At 38.6% G+C, this 27046-nt stretch overlaps 1 protein-coding gene across 3 annotated transcripts in view; it reads right to left on the reverse strand.

Annotated features, from left to right (window-relative positions):
- Nucleotides 1–27046, reverse strand: part of CHM (CHM Rab escort protein) — a 279787-nt gene that overhangs the window by 237439 nt on the left and 15302 nt on the right. For 2 of the 3 annotated variants that reach the window (XM_055393821.2, XM_055393822.2), the window contains exon 2: nt 5638–5704. In XM_055393821.2, coding sequence (XP_055249796.2) covers nt 5638–5704 — 67 coding nt within the window. Of the gene's footprint in view, nt 1–5103; nt 5131–5637; nt 5705–27046 lie in introns of all 3 variants that reach the window. The other variant, XM_055393823.2, reaches the window with a different exon arrangement.

The raw sequence follows: 27046 nt of genomic DNA on the forward strand, positions 1-27046 counted from the left end.
ACCAACCTAGATACCATATTAAAAAGCAGAGACATTACTTTGTTGAAAAAGGTCCGTCTAGTCAAGGCTATGGTATTTCCAGTGGTCATGTATGGATATGTTAGTTGGACTATAAAGAAAGCTGAGTGCAAAAGAATTGATGTTTTGAACTGTGCTGTTGGAGAAGACTCTTGAGAGTCCTTTGGACTGCAAGGAGATCCAACCAGTCCATCCTAAAACATATCAGTCCTGGGTGTTCACTGGAAGGACTGATGCTAAAGCTGAAACTCCAATACTTTGGCCATCTCATGCGAAGAGTTGGCTCCTTTGAAAAGACTCTGATGCTGAGAGGGATTGGGGGAAGGAGGAGAAGGGGACGACAGAGAATGACACGGGTAGATGGCATCACCGACTCGATGGACATGAGTTTGAGTGAACTCTGGGAGTTGGTGATGGACAGGGAGGCCTGGCGTGCTGTGATTCATGGGGTCGCAAAAAATCAGACACAACTGAGCAACTGAACTGAACTGAAAGAAACAAAAGGCCTATATATAGAAAACTATAAAAAACTGGTGAAAGAAATCAAAGAGGACACTAATAGAGGGAGAAATATAATGTGTTCATGGATAAGAAGAATCAATATAGTGACAGTGAGTATACTACCCAGAGTAATCTATAGATTCAATGCAATCCCTATCAGCTACCAACGTATTTTTCACAGAGTTAGAACAAATAATTTCACAGTTTGTATGGAAATACAAAAAACCTCAAATAGCCAAAGCAATCTTGAGAAAGAATAATGGAACTGGGGGAATCAACATGCTGGACTTCAGTCTCTACTACAAAGCCACAGTCATCAAGACAGTATGGTACTTTATCTCCAGTATCCGGTATAGTCAATGATACACATCTGGAAAGATGGCTGACAAACGCTGACCATGGAATATAAGTTCCTGACTTCTTCACATTCATACATTCTCATATTGAGTCATCTACCCAAAAATTATTTACTAAGCACCTGTGTACCAAGCATCTGAGAGCAGATAAAGTATGTAACATGAGACTTCTTGAAATTTCTTTTGAAACAGCTCTCATGGCTCTACTACAAAGCCACAGTCACGAAGACAGTTTGGTCCTGGCACAAAGACAGAAACATAGATCAACGAAACAAAATAGAACGCCCAGAGATAAATCTACGCACCTATGGACACCATATCTTTGGCAAAGGAGGCAAGAATATTCAATAGAGAAAATACAATCTCTTTAACAAGTGGTGCTGGGAAAACTGGTCAAGCACAGGTAAAAGAATGAAACTAGAACACTTTCTAACACCATACACAAAAATAAACTCAAAATGGATTAAAGATTTAAACCAGAAAGACCAGTAACAATAAAACTCTTAGAGGAGAATATAAGCAAAACACTCTCCGACATAAATCACAGCAGGATCCTCCATGACCCACTTCCCAGAATATTGGAAATTAAAGCAAAAATTAAAAAGTGGTATCTAATTAAACTTAAAAGCTTCTGCACAGCAAAGGAAACTATAAGCAGGGTGAAAAGACAGCATTCACAATGGGAGAAAATAATAGCAAAGGAAGCAACTGACAAAGAATTAATCTCAAAAATATACAAGCAACTCCTGCAGCTCAATTCCGGAAAAATAAATGGCCCAATCAAAAAATAGGCCAAAGAACTAAACAGACATTTCTCCAAAGAAGACATAAAGATGGCTAACAAACACATGAAAAAATGCTCAACGTCACTCATTATCAGAGAAATGCAAATCAAAACAACAATGAGGTACCATTTCACGCCAGTCAGAATGGCTGCTATCCAAAAGTCTACAAGAAATAAATGCTGGAGAGGGTGTGGAGAAAAGGGAACCCTCTTACACTGTTGGTGGGAATGCAGACTAGTACAGCCACTATGGAGAACAGTATGGAGATTCCTTAAAAAACTGAAAAGAGAACTGCCATACGACCCAGCAATCCCACTTCTGGGCATACACACCAAGGAAACCAGAATTGAAAGAGACACATGTACCCCAATGTTCATCACAGCAGTATTTATAATACCCAGGACATGGAAGCAACCTAGATGTCCATCTGCAGACGAATGGATAAGAAAGCTGTGGTACATATACACAATAGAGTATTACTCAGCCATTAAAAAGAATACATTTGAATCAGTTCTAATGAGGTGGATGAAACTGAGCCTATTAAACAGAGTGAAGTAAGCCAGAAAGAAAAACACCAATACAGTATACTAACACATATATATGGAATTTAGAAAAACGGTAATGATAACCCTGTATCCGAGACAGCAAAAGAGACACAGATGTATAGAACAGTCTTTTGGACTCTGTGGGAGAGGGTGAGGGTGGGATGATTTGGGAAAATGGCATTGAAACACATATATAATCATACGTGAAACGAATCGTCAGTCCAGGTTCGATGCATGATACAGGATGCTCAGGGCTGGTGCACTGGAATGACCCAGAGGGATGATATGGGGAGGAAGGTGGGAGGGGGCTTCAAGATTGGGAATACATGTACACCCGGGGCAGATTCATGTCAATGTATGGCACAATCAATACAATATTGTAAAGTAATTAGCCTCCAATTAATATTAATTTAAAATAAATAAATAAATAAATCACCAATTTTACTAGCAAAAAAAGAAAAAGCAAGAGATTCCAGAAGAGCATCTACTTCTGCTTTATTGACTATGCCAAAGCCTTTGACTGTCTGGATCACAACAAACTAAAGAATTCTGAAAGAGATGAGAATACCAGACAACCTTACCTGCCTCCTGTGAAACCTATGTGCACGTCAAGAAGCAGCATTTAGAACTGGACGTGGAACAACAGACTGATTCCAAATTGGCAAAGGAGTACATCAAGGAGGTATATTATCACCTTGCTTATTTAACTTATACGCAGAGCACATCATGCAAAATGCTAGGCTCGATGAAATACAAGTTGGAATCAAGATTGCCAAGAAAAAATCAGTAACTTCAGATATGCAGGTGACACCAACCTTATGGCAGAAAGCAAAGAGGAACTACAGAGCCTCTTGATGAAGGTGGTAGAGGAGAGTGGAAAATCTGGCTTAAAATTCAACAATGAAAAAACTTAGATCATAGCATCCAGTCCCACCACTTCATGGCAAATAAATGGGGAAACAATGGAAAGAGTGAGAGATTTTATTTTGGGGGGGCTCCAAAGTCACCGCAGATGGTGACTGTAGCCATGAAATTAAAAGACTCTTGCTCTTTGGAAAAAAAGCTATGACAAACCTAGACAGCATATTAAAAAGAAGAGATGCTACTTTGCTGACAAAGGTCCATATAGTCAAAGCTATGGTTTTTCCAGTAGTCTTGTATGGATGTGAGAGTTGGACCATAAACAAGGCTGAGTACCAAAGAATTGATGATTTTGAACTGTGGTGCTGGAGAAGACTCTTGAGAGTCCCTTGGATGCAAGGAGATCAAACCAGTCAACCCTGAAGAAAATCAATCCTGAATATTCATTAGAAGGACTGATGCTGAAGCTGAAGCTCCAAAACTTTGGCCACCTGATGCAGAGTCAACTCGTTAGGAAAGACCTTTATGTTGGGAAAGATTGAAGGCAGGAGGAGAAGAGGACCAAAGAGATAGTTGGATGGCATCACTGACTCAAAGGACAGGAGTTTGAGCAAGCTCTAGGAGATGGTGAAGGACAGGGAAGTCTGGCATGCTGCAGTCCATGGGGTTGCAAATAGTCGGACATAACTGAACAACAAACAGCAACAGCAACATGAAGAGCCATAATGGAAAAAAAGAATGAAAATGAGAAAACATTTAAGCGTGGCATAGAGCAGGAAACCATCTTATAAATCAATATCTAGATGTATCTAAACTTTCAAAAGCTACCAAATGTGAGGATCTAAAATAGAAGAATAAAGTTCTGTCAGTTTGAAATGCTATTTATTAAGGTATAAGCTTTTAACATTATCAAGTCTTTCTAACTGACTCACCGCTTATCAAAATTAGATTTAACTTCTTATATTCCTAATCAAAACTTATTTTATATTATTAGTAAACCCTATGTGATTTATAAATTCTTAATTCTGGGAAGATCTCAGGTTTTAGAAAAACACATGCACTAGCTGGGTAAATTTAGAATTATGACTTAACCTCACTTGCCCCACATTTCCTATTTGTTAAATTAGGATAACACCACCCTTACTTGGCTGTGATGGGAATTAAATCACATGTGTAAAAAAGCTGATACAGGAAGTAGCTTACAGTGTGAACACAACAGATAACTTTGGGAAATTTGAGATTTTATTTTCAGGTTTAGGTTAGTTAATGTTATCAGCAATAAATTTGAATTTATGTTCTTATTAAGCCTTAAAGCATACTGGTCTAGTACCTCAGCGTTCAAGGCAGCACCTTTTTTGGCTTGTGAATCCATATGTCAAAAAGACTGAATTAAGACATTAACACAGCAGTTGCACACATAACAGATTTCCCTGGTGGCTCACATGGTAAAGAATCCACCTGCAGTGCAAAAGATCTGAGTTCGATCCCTAGGTCAGGAAAATCCCCTAGAGGAGGGCATGGCAACCCACTCCAGTATTCTTGCCTAGAGAACCCCCATGGTCAGAGGAGCCTGGCGGACTACGGTCGCAAAGAATCAGACACGACTGAGCGATTCACTGTGGTGTGTGTGTGTGTGCATATAACAGTGAAAGAGAATTCCAAGGGCAGGACTTAAGAACAGAAAGCAATTAAAGTTAGAAATTTCATTCAACGACAGGGGAATTAATATATTTTGAAAATAAATTTAGAAAGGGTAAATGAACTAATACCACTTTTGGATTCCTACATACTTACAATGGGATAATATATGAGAAGGCACTGTAAGCTGTGCAAATCTAGTTATTCTTTGCATTCTGAAAAACCTGATACTATCAAACAGAAAATATAAAGTCATTATTCCGTGTTTCCTTTCTTTCTACTACAATTTAATGAACAATTAAAGTACCAAAATACAAAGGTCAAAAGCATTAAATAGATAGGTGGAAAGTTAAGGGTTTGTTTCTGAAGGAAGCAGAAATGGAAAGATTTATACTTTACCTTAAAGTTGAATTTTCCATTTACTTCCTTTTTATCATCACATTTAAGGAAAGGGGGATAAAACAAAATTGTAGATATTTTAGAAAACTCTTAGTTAAGATTTTTCAAGCAAACGACATACTCTATTAGCTGATTTCTTCAACTATCAAATGTTACATCTAAAATACAACAGTATATACAGGGTTTACACACCAACATACACATATGATTAAAAGAGTAAGTATGAGGTTTCCAAGCCTTGTGGAAAATTACTTATCATTAGAAAAACGAAATCATTCATGTGAAAAATAAAATTATGGTACATTTGGTTTATACTCAAAGGAAAGAGATCACTATTTCACAAACTATAATAGAAGAACCTGTACATTATATATTTCACATGTTTTTGGTGAAAACTAAAAATGCTAATAATTTTTCTAACTTTAAAAATTTATATTGGACATATATATGTACACACATGTATATGTATATTTAAATTTTAATTTTGTTTAGAGATATTTAGGAAGTATCAAATGCTACCACTGATAAACTTACGAATCAACATGCAGAACCCTCTGGCCACTTCTTGAACATGCAGCTGCAATGATGGATTCAGGCAAACCTATAAAAACATACACCTATATCATTTAGGATGTAGAAAAAATATATATATATAAAGCACAAAAGATGTTCAATTCATACCACTGTTGTATAGAAAAGTTTAACAAAAGAGGTTCATTCTTGTATTCAAAATTATAAAGTTTATATTACATTTGAATGATGCTTCTTGAACATATACTAGTAATACTGAAAATTTTATCATGTGGAAGGGACATTTTTTAAAACTCAAGTACTTAAATTCTTTTTATCTGCCAATTACCATAAATGAGCAACTGTCAAAATATTGTTCATATAAGCACTTTGTTTCAGAAACTATGTTCACATACTAGCTGATCGGATTCTCCCAAATGCACTGACAGAAAAGGGTCTGCATATACATTTTAGAGATGAAGAAGAAACTGGGGTGCAAACTGGCTAACTGTTGCCCAATGCTTTAAAAAAAAGCTCTAGAGTTGAAATTTTAACATAAATCTAACTTCAAGTCATAGTGTCTCTTAGGGGTAATGGTATATATTTTTCAGTTTAAGCAACAGGCTAACTAATTTTAAAAAGGGTCATTTATATGATACATTATTTCTGCTTAATAGAGTAGTTTGATAAGAACATTACTGTTTTGAAATTAAATTAAGCCATATCATAAAGTTTGTTATAAAGTGAAAGTGAAGTCGCTCAGTCGTGTCTGACTCTCTGTGACCCCATGGACTGTAGCCTGCCAGTCTCCTCTTTCCACGGGATTTTCCAGGCAAGAATAGTGGAGTGGGTAGCCATTTCTTTCTCCAGGGGATATTCCTGACCCAGGGATTGAACCTGGGTCTGCCGCACTGCAGGCAGACTCTTTACCATCTGAGCCACCAGGGAAGCCCCTATGTTATCATAAAGGGAAATATATATTACTACTATTAATACCAATACCAAAAAATATTTACCAAAGATAATTTTATAATAAAAAATCCAGATGTTCATCTACATCAGCTAGTTAACACTCTATGTTATAAATTCAAGACTCTTCCATAACTTTTTATCATAAGAGCTACCATTTCAACAGAGGCTAAAATATTTTATATCAGTCAGATGAACAAAGCTAGTTTAGTGTAATTCTATAGTGCTGTTATTGACTCTTTCACTACAATGAGATACCATGGTCCTCTTGGATTTTTACCTAGTAGAAAAGAAACAGCATCCTTCTGGCAAGGGTTTAAACAAAACACTAACCATCAAAGAATTCAAGAAAAGAGAATGCTTATCTTCTTTATGTAAAAAAGCAACAAGCATATGGAAGCAGCAGATGTAGCCAATCTCTAGTTAAAAATCACATTAAACAAAAGCTCCATCTGCATTCAGGGAAGAACTAGTTTTCCAGTGCTGAGCACTCTGTGGGTATAAAATGTTTGGTTCAAATAAGAAGTTCTGACCAAATTTACTAGATATAGCCATTAAATATCAACTATTGGAAATAAGCCATTATAAAGTCGCAACCTTAACTTAGGATATAATTAAAAGGAAAAAAAGTGAGAGTTTGTAGTGCAGAAGGAAATAGGAGGAAGAAATGAAAATTCTAAATAGCTAAGTACGCTTAGTTCTTCATAATGGTAAAAACTGTACTGTTCTAACGTTTTATCTTAACTCTTTATACATAAACATATATACATAAACTCTTTATACATTAAAAAATAAGTTTTCTTTATAAAGAAATGCAGTCACTATGGTACTTTACAGGCTGCTAAGTGGTTTAGTGGGCTTCCCTGGTGGCTCAGATGAGAAAGAATCTGCCCGCTATTGGAGACCTGGGTTGGATCCCTGGGTCAGGAAGATCCCCTGGAAAAGGGAATGGCTACCCACTCCAGTATTCCTGCCTGGAGAATTCCATGGACAGAGGAGCTTGGTGGGCTACAGTCCATGGGGTCTCAAACAGTTGGACATGACTAAGCGACCAACACTGACTGACTAAGTGGCTTAGTTAAAAAGGACAACAGCAAAGAAATATTCAGGAAGCAGAATTAGTATGTTTAAGTGTGTAATAAAGACAGCATTAATAATATACCACTAAATATCAGCACAGGACTTTATGATTCACAATGTATTTTCATATACATCAGCTCATGTATTCTTCACTATAACCCTGGGAGGCAAGCAGTATTATCCATGTGAAAAAAATGGGATGAGAAATGTTAAATTACGTGCCATAGATCAAGCAATTCAGTAATTCGGCATCACAAATTCAAATTGCCATGATAAATTCACTCTCTCCAATTTGGACTTGAGTCTGAGAATGAGGATGTAAAGGCAGGATGGTAACACAATGAAACGGGCATGGTCCCAGTCAGACAGAGCTAAGTTTGAATTTTAGTTTTGCTGTTTAACTAGCTCTGTGACCTCAGGCCTTTACTTCTTCATCAATCAATGGAAACACCACCATCTACCTTGGAGGATTGTTCATTGTTAGCAGAGGGTATTTGCTCTATAAAGAATACCTACATTTATTCTCTTCAGAGAGGCATTTTAGAAGCAGTACATTTTCACCTAAATACTACTCCAAACATACACCCGCTTTTACCAGATGCCAACTCCAATGGCAAACAATAATAAAATTCCTCTCCTCTATCTGGCTCAAATTAGCTGTTACCTTGGATAGGCAAATAGGCATGTGGTTATTTCCAATGCTGCAATCAACATTGTCAGAAGTCATGTCTCTACTGACAAAGCAAAGCCAAGAACGGATTTCACTACTGAACATAATCTGAATCCAAATCACACAAAACAAAATGACCATCATTTGTGTTTTCCCTTAATAGTCCCACACAAGTTGGTGAAAGCAATAGACCATTCCAATGTTAAATGGCAAGGACCTATTATCCTCATGCTTAGAATGATTAAAACAACTGGCTAATAACACAGCTAACGTTTTCCTGGCCAGGATTTCATACTTCTTCCCACTCATTCAATAAACACCAAGAGCCTTGAAAAGAGAAGGCACACAGTAGATTCTCTATAGACATTTGTTTGAAGAAAGAAAAGAAAGAGATAAGGTAATGGGAAAAGGGAGGGACAGAACAGACTGTGATAGACAGTGAGAAAAAAAATAATAAAGGTAATTTCTAGCCTAAAAGAGCTCAGAGTCTAAACATCAAGAATTTAAAAGGTTTAAAATAATAAATGTAATTAAAACTGTTAAAGGAACACAAAGGAAAGAAGCATTCCCTCTGTAAAGGGTAGTCATGGAAAGCTCTGAATAGCAGGGGACACAAACCAGCTCGGTCTTTCAGATCTATAATAACCCAACTGAAAACTGTAGAAGAAGAAAGTGGAAGGGAATACTCTTGGCAAAGGGTGAAGGAAGAGAGTACCAAAAGTAATGCCCCAAAGAGTAGCTGGAGCCAAACTGTGGCATCTGAACTTGAACCTGTAAGCAACAGGGAGTCTAAGATTTTAGCCATAAAAAAAAGATCAAATCAGCGTTTCAGAAAAATATCTCTAGTCACAGCATGAAGGATGAATCTGCATAAAGCTGGAGCTTTAGCTTTCACATTTCTTAAATTCCTGTTTTGGAAAAGTTAACATAATTAATTTTATTGGTCTTACTTACAACTTAGCAAAATATGTAACTGTTTGTTTTGTTTAAATTGATATTTATATGCTCAATTTTAATAGCTTTTAAACCCTTGATTAATTTCAAAACAATGCTTTTTTTAACACTTGGCACCATAAAAAGTGAACTACTTACTTCTGAATCATTACTCAAATTCACACATCCCTGTGAGGCACTTTTATATGGAATATACATAGGCTTACAATGAATTACACAGTCTCTCCCACAAGGGAAAGCCAGACATGAGTTAGAAACAAATACCTTTTCTTTTTGGCTTACTTCACTCTGTATAATAGGCTCCAGTTTCATCCACCTCATTAGAACTGATTCAAATGCATTGTTTTTAATGGCTGAGTAATACTCCATTGTGTATATGTACCACAGCACCAGTATACTAACGCATATATATGGAATTTAGAAAGATGCAAATGATAACCCTGTATACGAGACAGCAAAAGAGACACAGATGTATAGAACAGTCTTTGGGACTCTGTGGGAGAGGGTGAGGGAGGGATGATTTGGGAGAATGGCACTGAAATATGTATGTTGTCATATGTGAAACGAATCACCAGTTCAGGGTCGATGCATGTTACAGGATGCTCGGGGCTGGTGTGTGGGGATGACCCAGAGGGAGGATAAAGGGAGGAGGGAGGTGGGAGGGGGTTCAGGAGGGGGAACTCATGTACACCCGGGGCGGATTCATGTCAATGTATGGCAAAACCAACCAATATAATATTGCAAATAAATAAATGGATAATTAAAGAAAAAAAAAAAAAAAACAAATACCTTAGATCAGCTTCCCTGGTGGCTCAGCTGGTAAAGAATCGGCCTGCAATGCAGGAGACCTGGGTTCAATCCCTGGCTTGGGACGATCCCCTAGAGAGGGAAAGGCTACCCTGGCCTGGAGAATTCCATGGACTGTATAGTCCATGGGGTCGCAAAGGCTCATACACGACTCAGCGACTTTAACATACACCTTAGATCAGGGTCAATTCACACAGCATTACACTGGAAACACAATGTAAAAACTTTGAGTACAAATATACAAGTACAATGTTTTCAACCATAATATGGGGCTAATAATATATCTCATGGGGTACAGGGAGGAATAGGGCAAAATGATATAAAACACCTTACACAGGGTCTCCAAGCATGTTGCTTATATTCAATAAATGTCAGTTCCCTTCCCGTCTCTTCCTATCCCTTCAATAACAAACCTGAAATTATCTAGTTAGAGTTATTATGTTGGTACAAAAATAATTGCAGTTTTGCATTGTTGAAATTTCCTGCTTGATACTGGAATACATTCTTAAATAAATGTGGCTTTGTTATACATCATCTTAATACACATTTCTCGCTTATTGTTTTTTTTGCTAATGACATTACTTGCTGTTTATTTTGTATTTTACACCACAGAAATGTTAGACAAAAAGCACATTTGAGCGATTTTTTTTTTCAAGTTCAAAATGGGTCGAAAAGCAGCAGAGACAATTCGCAACATTAACAAGGCATTTGGCCCAGGAACTGCTAATGAATGTACAATGCAGCGGTGGTTCAAGAAGTTTTGCAAAGGAAACAAGAACCTTGAAGATGAGGAGCACGTTATTCGGTCATGGGAAGCTTACGACAACCAAGAGCCATCATTGAAGCTGATCCTCTTACAACTACACAAGAAGTTGCCCAAGAAGTCAACGCCAACCATTCTATGGTCGCATGGCATTTGAAGCAAACTGGAAAGGTGAAAAAGCTCGGTAAGTGGGTGCCTCATGAGTTGACCAAAAATCAAAAAAATCATTCTGAAGTGTCTTCTTTTATTCTATACAACGATAAACCTTTTCTAAATCTGATCGTGATGTGCAACAAAATGTGGGTTTTATATGACAACCAGCAATGACAAGAACAGTGGTTGGACTAAGAAGATCCAAAGCACTTCCAAAAGCCAAACTTGCACCAAAAAAGGTCATGGTCACTGTTCAGTGGTCTGCTGCTCATCTGATCAACTACAGCTTTCTGAATCCTGGTGAAACCATTACAACTGAGAAGTATACTCAGCAAATCGATGAGATGCACCAAAAACTGCAGTGCCTGTAGCCGGCACTGATCAACAGAAAGGGCCCAATTATTCTCCACGACATCACCCAACTGCATGCACCATAACAAATGCTTCACAAGTTGAACAAATTGGGCTACAAAGTTTTGCCTCATCTGCCATATTCACCTGACCACTGCATGCACCACAACAAATGCTTCACAAGTTGAACAAATTGGGCTACAAAGTTTTGCATCATCTGCCATATTCACCTGACCACTGCATGCACCACAACAAATGCTTCACAAGTTGAACAAATTGGGCTACAAAGTTTTGCCTCATCTGCCATATTCACCTGACCTGTCGCCAACCAACAACTACTTCCTCAAACATCTCAACAACTTTTTGCAGGGAAAATGCTTCCACAACCGGCAGGAGACAGAAAATGCTTTCCAAGAGTTCATCAAATCCCTAAGCACAGATTTTTATGCTACGGGAATAAACAAACTTATTTCTTGTTGGCCAAAACGTGTTGACTGTAATGATTCCTATTTTGATTAATAAAGATGTGTTTGAGCCTAGTTACAATGATTTGAAAGTCGTGGTCCAAAACTGCAATTACTTTTTATATCAACCATGCTGGGAAAGGTTGGGGGCTGGAGGAGAAGGGGACGACCGAGAATGAGATGGCTGGATGGCATCACCGACTCTGTGGACATGAATTTGAGTGAACTCCGGGAGTTGGTGATGGACAGGGAGGCCTGGCATGCTGTGATTCATGGGGTCGCGGAGAGTCGGACACGACTGAGCGACTGAACTGAACTGAACTGAATATTTGATGGGGGAAAAACTATCATGTGTTTATTAGTAAGTTATCCTTGAAGTTCTAACAACTTAAAATAGTTTTTTTTTTTTTTTTAAATCCAATAACCTTTTCTATATGTATACTATAGACTTTTCCTAGATTTATGCTATAGAAGTTCATCAAACACAATATCATTTGAACATTTCACAACATTAAATATGATCATTAAATTCATTAGTGAGGCTGTTTCAAAGAAATAATCTGCCAAGGATTATAGGAAAATTTATAAATCTGATGCAAGATCAACAACTTTTATCAGCAAGTTAATTCTGTCAAACACAGTTAAATATTAGGTATTACATTAGCATTTCATAACAGCTTGTAACAGGGGAAACTGAGGTTTCTTACATCACTTCCTTCTCAGCTGAGGTTCTGTTATAAAGTTGGCAACTAGAAAAAATATATTAGAAGCTTGTAGAATGTTTTGTGATCATATAACAAATATGTATAGTCCCAACTTTCTATAATTTTCCAAAATACATCTAGATAAAATAGAAATGTTTCACTATCAAACAGGGCTAAGCTAAAATCAGCACCAAAAAGGTATGAAATTAGTATTTTCAAGAATCTTATCTAAAATATTTTATAGGAATGCAACTTTTATTTATTCATTTTTCAAAAACCCTTTAATCCAAATCCTTAATGTTGAACTTCATCCCTTACAACTATAATATTTAGATTAGTTCCCTATGATCTTTCTTAAAACTGTATTATACCTGGAGTTGATTTTTCCTAACACTATACTTACATAAGATAAACATTAAGTACTTACACCACTGCCAGCATATCAAACAATAAATAATAGATTCCCCTGACAGGACTTTGATGAACTGGCAAAGCCTGAGTGCTTTCAGCCCAAATCATATGAAACTATAAATCACTCTTTATTTTCTAGAACATTTCAAAATGGATTCTCACTTTCTACCTTGGAAGTCACTTCAGGTGTTCTAACTAGTGAAGACCAGAATGGAAAGAAAATTACACAGAACTAGAAAATTTACTGCTTTCTATAAAGAATAACTTTTTTTAAGGAATGAAACAGAATTACTGGCAAGGAAAAACTTCTAAGTACAAGAAGCTTTTAGAGAGCCACATCCTTTACTATCAAACAACCCTGTGTACAGACCTTCCGAACCATTGCAAACAAAGCACAAACAGCATTAAGTACAAAACTGATTAGACTGAGCAAGGCAAACATAAAACTATCCACTTAACTCATGTCATAGCCATTCAAAAAAAGTGACATCACAAAATTAGACAGAAATTAAATTTCAAATCAGTTTCAAGTAGTTTTGTTCATTCCTATTAAATTCTAAATTGAAAGGTTTATATATTTTAGTGTTTACCTTAAAAAGAAAAAACCTGCCAGTGAAGTAGCATAGGGGAATTGAAAGAAGTACAGATACAAATACTGTTTTTAAATTGACAATTATTATAATTCACTTTGACCCACACAAAATAGGAAACATATTAATGAATGTAGTAACTTAGTATCTATGGATTTTTTCCGCATGGGAGAAAATGATGTTATTAATAAATATGTAATTATTAGAACTTTAGATAAATATACGATCCATTGAAATAACTCACAAAATTTAGTTTTTCTTTAAAAATTTAATATAGTGTGAACTTATCAATTCAGTTCAGCTGCTCAGTTGGTTCCAAATCTTGGCAATGCCGTGGACTGCAGCACACTAGACTTCCTTGTCCATCATCAATTCCTGGAGCTTCCTCAAACCCATGTCCATTGAGTTGGTAATGCCATCCAACCATCTCATCCTCTATCATCCTCCCCTTCTCCTCCTGCCTTCAATCTTTCCCAGCATCAAGGTCTTTTCTAATGAGTCAGTTCTTCACATCAGGAGGCCAAAGTATTGGAGCTTCAGCTTCAGCATCAGTCCTTCCAATAAATATTCAGGGTTGATTTCCTTTAGGATTGACAGGTTTGATATCATTGCAGTCCAAGGGACTCTCAAGAGTCTTCTCCAACAGCACAGCTCAAAAGCATCAATTCTTTGGTGCTCAGCTTTGTTTATGGTCCAACTATCACATCCACATATGACTCCTGGAAAAACCATAACTTTGACTCTATGGAGCTTTGCAGGCAAAGTATTGCCTCTGCTTCTTATATGCTGTCTAGGTTGGTCACAGCTTTTCTTCCAGGAGTGTCTTTTAATTTCATGGCTTCAATCAACATCTGCAGTGATTTTAGGGCCCAAGAAAATAAAGTCTGTCACTGTTTCCATTGTTTCCCCACCTATTTGCCATGAAGTGATGGAACTGGATGCCATAATCTTAGTTCTTTGAATGTTGAATTTTAAGCCAACTTTTTCACCCTCCTCTTTCACTTTCATTAAGAGCTCTTTAGTTCCTCTTTGCTTTCTCCCATCAGAGTGGTTTCATCTGTATATCTCTGGTTATTGATATATCTCCCAGCAATCTTGATTCCAGTTTGTGCTTCATGCAGTCTGGCATTTTGCAAGCTGTACTCTGCATATGAGTTAAAAAAGCAAGGTGACAACATAGAGCCTTACAGCCTTTCCCCAATTTTGAACCAATCGATTGTTCCATGTTCAGTTCTAACTACTGCTTCTTGACTTGCATACAGATTTCTCAGGAGACAGGTCAGATGGTCTGGTATTCCCATCTTTTGAAGAATTTTCCACCATTTGTTACGATGCACACAGTCAAAGGCTTTAGCGTAGACAATGAAGTAGAAGTAGATGTTTTTCTAGAATTCTCTTGCTTTTTCAATTATTAAACGGATGCTGATAATTTGCTCTCTGGTTCCTCTGCCTTTTCTAAATCCAGCTTGAACATCTGGAAGTTCTCAGTTCACCTACTATTGAAGGCTACCCTGGAGAATTATCATATTACTTTGCTAGTATGTGAGATAAGTTCAAACTACTGCAATTGTGTGGTAGTTTGAACATTATGTGGCATTGTCTTTCTTTGGGATTGGAATAAAAACTGACTTTTTCCAGTCCTGTGGCCACTGCTGAGTTTGCCAATTATGATGGTTTATCGAGTGCAGCACTTTAAAACCATCATCTTTCGGGATTTGGAATAGCTCAGCTGGAATTCCATCACGTCCACTAGCTTTATTCATGTGAATTTTTACGAATGTCTAATAAGAGTACTGTGAAGTGAAATTCGCTCAGTCGTGTCCAACTCTTTGTGACCCCATGAATTAGATAGTCCATGGAATTCTCCAGGCCAGAATACTGGAGTGGGTAGCCTTTCCCTTCTCCAGGGAATCTTCCCAACCCAGGGATCAAACCAAGGTCTCCTGCATTTCAGATGGAGTCTTTATCAGCTGAGCAACAAGGAGGAGAAGGGGATGAAAGAGGATGAGATGGCTGGATGGCATCATCAATTCAATGGACATGAGTTTAACCAAGCTCTGGGAGTTGGTGATGGACAGAGAAGGCTAGCGTGCTGTAGTCCATGAGGTCACAAAGACTCGGACACGACTGAGCAAGTTAACTGACTGACTGAATGATAGCACTGTTTCAATATAAGAAACACTGAATTCTTGTTTTCAGGCTTATAATAAATAGCTGAAAATTCACATAGCCTCTCTGGAATTCAGCTTCCTTATAAATATATTTACAGATAAAATTCTCGAAGCCAGGCTTCAACAATATGTGAACTGTGAAATTCCAGATGTTCAAGCAGGTTTTAGAAAAGGCAGAGGCACCAGAGATCAAATTGCCAACATCCACTGAACCATGGAGAAAGCAAGAGAATTACAGAAAAAAATCTATTTCTGTTTCATTGACTATGCAAAAGCCTTTGACTGTGTGGATAACAATCAACTGTGGAACATTCTGAAAGAGATGGGAATACCAGACGACCTGACCTGCCTCTTGAGAAACCTGTATGCAGGTCAGGAAGCAACAGTCAGAACTGGACATGGAACAAGAAAATGGTTCCAAATAGGAAAAGAAGTATTGTATACTGTCACCCTGCTTATTTAACTTCTATGCAGAGGACATCATGAGGAACGCTGGGCTGGAAGAAGCACAAGCTGAAATCAAGAATGCTGGGAGAAATATCAATAAACTCAGATATGCAGATGACAGGAACCTTATGGCAGAAAGTGAAGAGGAACTCAAAGGCCTCTTGATGAAAGTGAAAAAGGAGAGTGAAAAGGTTGGCTTGAAGATCAACATTCAGAAAAAAGAAGATCATGGCATCTGGTCCCATCAATGATAGGATACTGAATGAGGAATTCCCCAGGTCGGTAGGTGCCCAGTATGCTACTGGAGCTCAGTGGAGAAATAACTATAGAAGGAATAAAGGGATGGAGCAAAAGCAAAACCAATACCCAGTTGTGGATATGACCAGTGATAGAAGCAAGGTCCGGTGCTGTAAAGAGCAATACTGCATAGGAACCTGGAATGTTAGGTCCATGAATCAAGGCAAATTGGAAGTGGTCAAACAGGAGATGGCAAGAGTGAACGTCGACATTCTAGGAATCAGTGAACTAAAATGGACTGGAATGGGTGAATTTAACTCAGATGACCATTATATCTACTACTGTGGGCAGGAATCTCTTAGAAGAAATGGAGTAGCCATCATGGTGAACAAAAGAGTCCGAAATGCAGTACTTGGATGCAATCTTAAAAATGACAGGATGATTTCTGTTCGTTTCCAAGGCAAACCATTCAATATTACAGTAATCCAGGCCTATGCCCCAACCAGTAATGCTGAAGAAGCTGAAGTTAATCGGTTCTATGAAGACCTACAAGACCTTTTAGAACTAACACCCAAAAAAGATGTCCTTTTCATTCTAGGGGACTGGAAGCAAAAGTAGGAAGTCAAGAAACACCTGGAGTAACTGGCAAATTTGGCCTTGGAGCACGGAATGAAGCAGGGTAAAGGCTAATAGAGTTTTGTCAAGAGAATTCACTGGTCATAGCAAACACCCTCTTCCAACAACACAAGAGAAGACTCTACACATGGACATCACCAGATGGTCAACACCGAAATCAGACTGATTATATTCTTTGTAGCCAAAGATGGAGAAGCTGTATACAGTTAGCAAAAACAAGACCAGGAGCTGACTGTGGCTCAGATCATGAACTCCTTATTGCGAAGTTCAGACTGAAATTGAAGAAAGTAGGGAAAACCACTAGACCATTCAGATATGACCTCAATCAAATCCCTTATGATTATACAGTGGAAGTGAGAAATAGATTTAAGGGACTAGATCTGATAGATAGAGTGCCTGATGAACTCTGGACGGAGGTTCGTGACATTGTACAGGAGACAGGGAACAAGACCATCCCCATGGAAAAGAAATGCAAAAGAGCGAAATGGCTGTATGAGGAGGCCTTACAAATAGCTGTGAAAAGAAGAGAAGCGAAAAGCAAAGGAGAAAAGGAAAGATATAAGCATCTGAATGCAGAGTTCCAAAGAATAGCAAGGAGAGATAAGAAAGACTTCCTCAGTGATCAATGCAAAGAAATAGAGGAAAACAACAGAATAGGAAAAACAAGAGACCTCTTCAAGAAAATTAGAGATTCCAAGGGAACATTTCATGCAAAGATGGGCTCGATAAAGGACAGAAATGGTATGGACCTAACAGAAGCAGAAGATATTAAGAAGAGGTGGCAAGAATACACAGAAGAACTGTACAAAAAAGATCTTCCCGACCAAGATAGTCATGATAACGTGATCACTGACCTAGAGCCAGACATCTTGGAATGTGAAGTCAAGTGGGCCTTAGAAAGCATCACTACTAACAAAGCTAGTGGAGGTGATGGAATTCCAGCTGAGCTATTACAAGTCTTGAAAGATGATGCTGTGAAAGTGCTGCACTCAATATGCCAGCAGATTTGGAAAACTCAGCAGTGGCCACAGGACTGGAAGAGGTCAGTCTTCATTCCAATCCCAAAGAAAGGCAATGCCAAAGAATGCTCAAACTACCGGACAATTGCACTCATCTCACACGCTAGCAAAGTCATGCTCAAAATTCTCCAAGCCAGGCTTCAGCAATATGTAAACCGTGAACTCCCAGATGTTCAAGCAGGTTTTAGAAAAGGCAGAGGCACCAGAGATCAAATTGCCAACATCCGCTGGATCATGGAGAAAGCAAGAGAGTTTCAGAAAAACATCTATTTCTGCTTCATTGACTATGCCAAAGCCTTTGACTGTGTGGATCACAATAAACTGTGGAACATTCTGAAAGAGATGGGCATACCAGACCACCTGACCTGCCTCTTGAGAAACCTGTATGCAGGTCAGGAAGCAACAGTTAGAACTGGACATGGAACAACAGACTGGTTCCAAATAGGAAAAGGTGTACGTCAAGGTTGTATATTGTCACCTTGCTTATTTAACTTATATGCAGAGTACATCATGAGGAACACTGGGCTGGAAGAAGCACAAGCTGGAGTCAAGATTGCTGGGAGAAATATCAATAACCTCAGATATGCAGATGACACTACCCTTATGGCAGAAAGTGAAGAGGAACTCAAAAGCCTCTTGAGGAAAGTGAAAGAGGAGAGTGAAAAGGTTGGTTTGAAGCTCAACATTCAGAAAACAAAGATCATGGCATCTGGTCCCATCACTTCATGGGAAATAGATGGAAAAACAGTGGAAACAGTGTCAGACTTTGTTTTTTTGGGCTCCAAAATCACTGCAGATGCTGATTGCAGCCATGAAATTAAAAGACGCTTGCTCCTTGGAAGGAAAGTTATGACCAACCTTGATAGTATATTAAAAAGCAGAGACATTACTTTGCCAACCAAGGTCCGTCTAGTCAAGGCAATGGTTTTTCCCGTGGTCATGTATGGTTGTGAGAGTTGGACTGTGAAGAAGGCTGATCGCCGAAGAATCGATGCTTTTGAACTGTGGTGTTGGAGAAGACTCTTGAGAGTCCCTTATACTGCAAGGAGATCCAACCAGTCCATTCTAAAGGAGATCAATCCTGGATGTTCATTGGAGGGACTGATGCTAAAGCTGAAACTGCAATACTTTGGCCACCTCATGCGACGAGTTGACTCACTGGAAAAGACTCTGATGCTGGGAAAGGTTGGGGGCGGGAGGAGAAGGGGACGACGGAGAATGAGATGGCTGGATGGCATCACCGACTCTGTGGACATGAGTTTGAGTGTACTCCGGGAGTTGGTGATGGACAGGGAGGCCTGGCGTGCTGTGATTCATGGGGTCGCGGAGAGTCGGACACGACTGAGCGACTGAACTGAACTGAAAGTCACTGCAGATGCTGAATGCAGTCAGGAAATAAAAAGACGCTTACTCCTTGGAAGGAAAGTTATGACCAACCTAGATAGCATATTGAAAAGCACAGACATTACTTCAGAGACTGAACTGATAGATAAAATGAAGAACTAGAAGTGATCTGTAAGGTTTGTTGCAAGTTCTCAAAGGTGAATGCTAATGACAAAACAACTTGGTCTCTATTCTTATGCAAATGGATTGAATTTAAAAACAGGATTCAGGGAAGATGGCATTAGGAGCTAAGTTTCTGACTCTCCCCCTCAGTTCAGTTCAGTTCAGTTCAGTCGCTCAGTCGTGTCCGACTCTCTGCGACCCCATGAATCACAGCACGCCAGGCCTCCCTGTCCATCACCAACTCCCGGAGTACACTCAAACTCATGTCCACAGAGTCGGTGATGCCATCCAGCCATCTCATTCTCTGTCGTACCCTTCTCCTCCCGCCCCTAACCTTTCCCAGCATCAGAGGCTTTTCCAGTGAGTCAACTCCTCGCATGAGGTGGCCAAAGTATTGCAGTTTCAGCTTTAGCATCAGTCCTTCCAATGAACACCCAGGATTGATCTCCTTTAGAATGAACTGGTTGGATCTCGTTGCAGTATTAAGGGACTCTCAAGAGTCTTCTCCAACACCACAGTTCAAAAGCATCGATTCTTCAGCAATCAAGTTTCTCCACAGTCCAACTCTCACATCCATACATGACCACGGGAAAAACCATTGCCTTGACTAGACGGACCTTGGTTGGCAAAGTAATGTCAATGCTTTTTAATATACTATCAAGGTTGGTCATAACTTTCCTTCCAAGGAGCAAGCGTCTTTTAATTTCATGGCTGCAATCTCCCCCTAGGACCCCAATAGACAGTACAACCAGGATACCAAAACCAAACACCGAGGGACAAGATCTACAACAAAGGTACGGGACAAAATATTGCGACAAACGCCCAAATACAAGTGGGTCTTTCCAGGTAAGTTCAGTTCAGTCGCTCAGTCGTGTCCGACTCTTTGCGACCCTATGAACCACAGCACGCCAGGCCTCCCTGTCCATCACCAACTCCCGGAGTTCACTCAAACTCATGTCCATCGAGTCGGTGATATCATCCAGCCATCTGATTCTCTGTCGTCCCCGTCTCCTCCCGCCCCCAATCCTTCCAAGCATCAGAGTCTTTTCCAGGGGTCAACTCTTCGCATGAGGTGGCCAAAGTATTGGAGTTTCAGCTTTAGCATCAGTCCTTCCAAGGAACACCCAGGACTGATCTTTAGAATGTACTATTTGGACCTCTTTGTAGTCCAAGGGACTCTCAAGAGTCTACTCCAGCACCACAGTTCAAAAGAATCAATTCTTCGGTGATCAGCTTTCTTCACAGTCCAACTCTCACATCCATATATGACCACGGGAAAAACCATAGCCTTGACTAGACGGAACTTGGATGGCAAAGTAATGTCTCTGCTTTTTAATATGCTGTCTAGGTTAGTCATAAATTTCCTTCCAAGGAGTAAGGGTCTTTTAATTTCATGGCTGCAATCTGCATCTGCATTGATTTTGGAGCCCCCCAAAAATAAAGTCTGACACTGTTTCCACTGTTCCCCCATCTATTTCCCATGAAGTGATGGGACCAGATGTCATGATCTTCGTTTTCTGAATGTTGAGCTCTAAGCCAACTTTTTCACTCTCCTCTTTCACGTTCCTCAAGAGGCACTTTAGTTCCTCTTCACTTTCTCCCATAAGGGTGGTATCATCGGCATATCTGAGGCTATTGATATTTCTCCCAGCAATCCTGATTCCAGCTTGTGCTTCTTCCAGCCCAGTGTTCCTCATGATGTACTCTGCATAGAAATTAAATAAACAGGGTGATAATATACAGCCTTGACGTACTACTTTTCCTATTTGGAACGAGTCTGTTGTTCCCCGTCCAGTTCTAACTGTTGCTTCCTGACCTGCACGTACGTTTCTAAAGAGGCAGGTCAGGTGGTCTGGTATTCCCATCTCTTTCAGAATTTTCCACAGTTTATTGTGATCCACACAGTCAAAGGCTTTGGCATAGTCAATAAAGCAGAAATAGAGGTCTTTCTGGAACTCTTTTGCTTTTTCCATGATCCAGTGGATGTTGGCAACTTGATCTCTGGTTCCTCTGCCTTTTCTAAAACCTGCTTGAACATCTGGAAGTTCACGGTTCACGTATTGCTGAAGCCTGGCTTGGAGAATTTTGAGTATGACTTCACTACCATGAGAGATGCGTGCATTTGAAGCCGAAGTTTAATGGTTCTGTGAAGACCTACAAGACCTTTTAGAGCTAACAACCCAAAAAGATGTCCGTTTCATTATAGGGGACGGGAATGCAAAAGTAGGAGTCAAGAAACACCTCGAGTAACAGGCAAATTTGACCTTGGAGTACAGAATGAAGCAGGGCAGAGGCTAATAGAGTTTTGCCAAGAGAACGCACTGATCATAGCAAACACCCTCTTCCAACAACACAAGAGAAGACTCTACACATGGACATCACCAGATGGTCAACACTGAAATCAGATTGATGATATTCTTTGCATCCAAAGATGGAGAAGCTGTATACAGTTAGCAAAAACAAGACCAGGAGCTGACTGTGGCTCAGATCATGAACTCCTTACTGCCAAATTCAGACTTAAATTGAAGAACGTAGGGAAAACCACTAGACCATTCACATATGACCTAAATCAAATCCCTTATGATTATATAGTGAAAGTGAGAAATAGATTTAAGGGACTAGATCTGATAGATAGAGTGCCTGATGAACTCTGGGCGGAGGTTCATGACACTGCACAGGAGACAGGGACCAAGACCATCCCTATGGAAAAGAAATGCAAAAAAGCAAAATGGCTGTCTGAGGAGGCCTTATAAATAGCTGTGAAAAGAAGAGAAGTGAAAAGCAAAGGAGAAAAGGAAAGATATAAACATCTGAATGCAGAGTTCCAAAGAATAGCAAGGAGAGATAAGAAAGCCTTCCTCAGCGATCAATGCAAAGAAATAGAGGAAAACAACAGACTAGGAAAAACAAGAGATCTCTTCAAGAAAATTAGAGATACAAAGGGAACATTTCATGCAAAGATGAGCTCGATAAAGGACAGAAATGGTATGGACCTAACAGAAGCAGAAGATATTAAGAAGAGGTGGCCATAGTACACAGAAGAAATGTACAAAAAAGATCTTCACAACCAAGATAATCATGATGGTGCGATCACTCACCTAGTGCCAGACATCTTGGAATGTGAAGTCAAGTGGGCCTTAGAAAGCATCACTAGGAACAAAGCTAGTGGAGGTGATGGAATTCCAGTTGAGCTATTTCAAATCCTGAAAGATGATGTTGTGAAAGTGCTGCACTCAATATACCAGCAAATTTGTAAAACTCAGCAGTGGCCACAGGACTGGAAAACGTGTTTTCATTCCAATCCCAAAAAAAGTGGGTCATTAGGAACCCTCAAAAGCTATAAGATCCACATGGTGTCAGAAACTGTACAAGGAAAATGGCCAGAAGACAAAGAAATCTATGACAGCATTGATCGCCAGAAAACCCCAAAATAGCTATCAGGTACTCACTGGAAGCTTGGGAGGTCATTCTGAGAATAACAGCAGCAAGTGGGAGGGTACATTACAGACTCCAAGCTGTGGATGAGTGCAAAGGAAACCCTGGGAATGCTAGATATTTGAGAAAGTGGGGATGGAATGGGGCCCTATGAACTCAGGAAAATGAAAAACTGTCCTTCTAGATAAATTTCTGCATGGAGTAGTAACTATTGAGAGTGAGTGAGTGAGTGCTCAGTAATGTCCAACTCTTTGCCACCCCACAGACTGTAGCCCACCAGGCTCCTATCTCCATGGAATTTTCCAGGCAAGAATAGTGGAGTGGGCTACCATTTCTTTCTCCAGGTGATCTTCCTAACCCAGGGATTGAATCTGCGTCTCTTGCAATGTCAGGTGAATTCTTTGCCACTGGGACACCTGGGAAGCCCCGTTCAAAAGAACTATAGTTATTTTTAAAAAGGTGAGCCCTTATCCTTTAGAAACATATTGAAATATTTACAGATGGAACAATATGACATATAGGATTTTCATTAAAATAATCCAGGATTGGACGCTGAAATGAGAAGGTGGACAGCACCAAATGAAAGAGAGAGGCCATAAATTGATAACAGTTGAAACTTGGAAACTGGAACAGGAGGAGTTTTATTATTCTATTTTTTTAAGCTTGAAACTGCCCATAATAAAACGTTTAAAAAATAAAATTTAATACCAAATTTAGAGAGATAATGGAAGACTGGGTCTATGAAATAATCCTTTGGCAAACAGACGTTTAGTATTTTGTTCTTTAAACTGAGAAAACTGTATCAACTCAAATCTCTTAATGAAAGTTTTACTAAGTAATGTAAATATTTGACAAAGACCCATTTCATACCAGGAAATAAAATAAGCAGATTCAACTACAAATAATTTTCACTTGATTTTCTTAATGCCAGTATTTCTTTTTTATCAATTTAAATATCTAAAATCATCTTTCACAGCGAAGGATATCCCAGCTGAGCTCTCTTCAAATTTAATAACAATATTTATGTTGTGATAAGGAAAATAAAGTCTCTTGTTCAGAACATATTTTACTTAGGTGTCACAGAAGAAAAATGACCTTCAGTGTATTATTTATAAAGCTATGAGACTGAAATAGATGATAAGAGAGATCGTGCTTATTCCAAGAATGTTACAAAATCATGCAACAAATAACCTTTCTTCCTTATAAGAATCCTTTCATGAAATCCATTTTTTAAAAAGTATAGAGAAAAACCTTATGATCCCTATGAACTAAATTTTGAAAGAGCCTATGAATTTGTTATTATACATCTTCCTTGAGGTAAACCACTTCAAATTAAGTTTTAAATGTAGTCTTATTATGTATTTAAGAGAAAACTGGCTACATTTCATTGAGAAAACATTGAGGATAATATTTTATACTATTAATTAAAAGGGTGAACAGTGGTTACACTGCATTTACTAAAATAAAACAAAATATAAAATTTTATCTAATGAAAATAAAAATTTTATTGTATTAAGAATTTCTAACACACTGTAATGAGAGGGATAAACCAAAATCAACGTTAAAGGTTTGTGAGTCATTTGTCAATGATCTTGCACTTGAAAATACACATTAAAAACATCTAAAAATCAGCATGACTTTTCTTTTTCATTTCTCTCTTACACTGCAAATATGACACAATGCTAAGGAAAATATTTTACTCACCCATAACCCGACCCCTAACAAAAAAATTTTTTTTTTCATTTTTCCTTTACTTACTATTCTTTGTCCATAGGTATACATTAGGCAGTAAAGGATGGGAAAACAGACAACAGGGCTTAAGTACTGTACCCAAAGTCACATACCCAATAAATGGCAAAGTTAATATTGGAACCTATCTAGTCTGGCCCCAGAGTCTGTGCTCTTCAGTACTGTCCTGCTTCAGGACATCTAAATCTCTTTGTCTATCTCCATTAAGTAATCCTACAATTAATTCTGTTTCCCAAATGACTTGTATCTTGGAAATAGGTATTTATTGGTAGACACCAATAATGCTATAAAAGGTTTCCCAGGTGGCGTTAGTGGTAAAGAACCAACCTGAAAATGCAGGAGACAATAAAATGGCAGGTTCAATCCCTGGGTCAGGAAGATCCCCTGGAGAAGGTCATGACAACCTACTCCAGTATTCTTGCCTGGAGAATTCCATAGACAGAGGAGCCTGGAGATCTATGGTCCCTGTGTTTGCAAAGAGTCATACGCCACTGAAGCGACTTAGCACAGCACAATAATGCTATAAAGGTATGTTCCTTTTTGTAAATTAAAAAATTGGCATTCAGTTGTAGCTATTAAATACAGAAGGAATCAAAGACCTAAACAAAAACTTCATTTTGCAAGTCCTAATGAAAATACTTATTCATATAAAGACTACCAATCAATTTTAAAACAATGCTGTGACTAGCTGGTATCAAACAATGTTTTTTGCATAGTGCCAGAAGCAACATACAGATTATTTTCAATATACAAGGGAAAAATACATCCATACAATGAAGGCATTATATTGTCATCATCCTAATCCTGGGTCAATCGTCGCAACACTCACAGTGGATCAACCAGATATTTTGTGTCTTCTTGTATGATTCAACATGATATCTATACCATCAAAGATGTTCTAGCCAAAAATGTTAACCTTGAATCCACCAAGCCTTAAGATATATATTTCAGTTTACAGGAAAGACAGTCTAGAGGAACAAGGTAAATGATACTATGAGCAAGAAAGCAGCCACATCTAAAAGGGAAGGATCACAGGACTAGTCTCTCTTTGACATCTCAGTCATCAAGTAAAAAAAAAAAAAAAACCCTAAGTCGGAATAAAACAGATTTACAGGACACATCAACTAGAAGTAATGCATAATAATTAATTGGACACAAGCTTGTACATACCAGCTGTAAAGGGTATTTTGGGTGGGAGAATGTGGAAAGTTGAAGGAGTCTTTGGGCCTAGAAAAGAACACAACAATCTCAAAGGCCCTTGCTGAATCATCTAATTTTGGAGAAATTAAAATTGAACTTTAGGTCCCGCCCTGATGCTCCAGACCAGTTGTATCTATATGGGACTTATCACCCCATGTCCAGAAACCTTCCACCCCCTACATCTGCCAGAGACTTATCACCCCCTGCTCAGAAGACTTATCACCCCCTGCCCAACTACAAATGCCATCTCAACTAAAGAATACCCAAAAAAAAGCCTGATTAACGTTTCCCTCATTGTTTCCACAAACCTCCCTTTAAGTATGAAGCCTCCCTGATCCCTCTTGAGCTCAGCCTGGTCATTAGGCCGAATGTCGCCCTCCTTTTCTTGAATGAACGTAACCTACTTCTGTTGAGGTAGTCTCTCCTTCTTTTCTGCCTTGGCCCGAACTATACCTTACAAAAGTTAAATACGGTCTGTGTGCTAGATAAGATAAAACAACTGGAATGAAAAGAAATGTGAGAATTATGTACTGAAAAAGTTGCAGAAAACACGTACTTAATGATCTTATTGTGTCGTGAAACTGTGAGTGTGTTTACAACATATTTCCTAAGGGAGAAAGGGGCTTGAAAAGCTGAAAACTGAAGGGCAAATAAATACAATTATTTTGGTGAATATGCATGACCTACTGAAGTTGAAGATTTGCAATCCTAGAAAACTACAAAATACCAATAGCTGTGGGTAGGGGAGAGGGACTTACCATTAAATGAATCTGTACAGACGAATCTCACAAGCATAGCATTTATCAAGGAAAGCATGTCACGGAAAGAATACACAGAATTTTTGACAACTGTCAAAAAGAGAAAAAACTAACAAGATATGGTTGGGGATACACACAAGTAATAAAAAAACACTTCAGAAAAAACAAGAGAACAATTAAAGCAGTTTGTCATAATGGTTATGGCATGGGAAAGGAAGTGAAGATGGACAGTGATTACATACAGGAACCTCCCAAGGTTCTGGTAAAGTTCTTTTTCTTCAGCTGGGTCGTACATACACGTCACTCACTTTGTTATTGTTCATTGAAAGAAAGAAATTATATATATATAGTTTCTTGAG

The sequence above is a fragment of the Moschus berezovskii genome, chromosome X (assembly GCF_049115385.1).
Source record: "Moschus berezovskii isolate FMDL1 chromosome X, NW_MosBer_1.0, whole genome shotgun sequence".
Lineage (NCBI taxonomy): Eukaryota > Metazoa > Chordata > Mammalia > Artiodactyla > Moschidae > Moschus > Moschus berezovskii.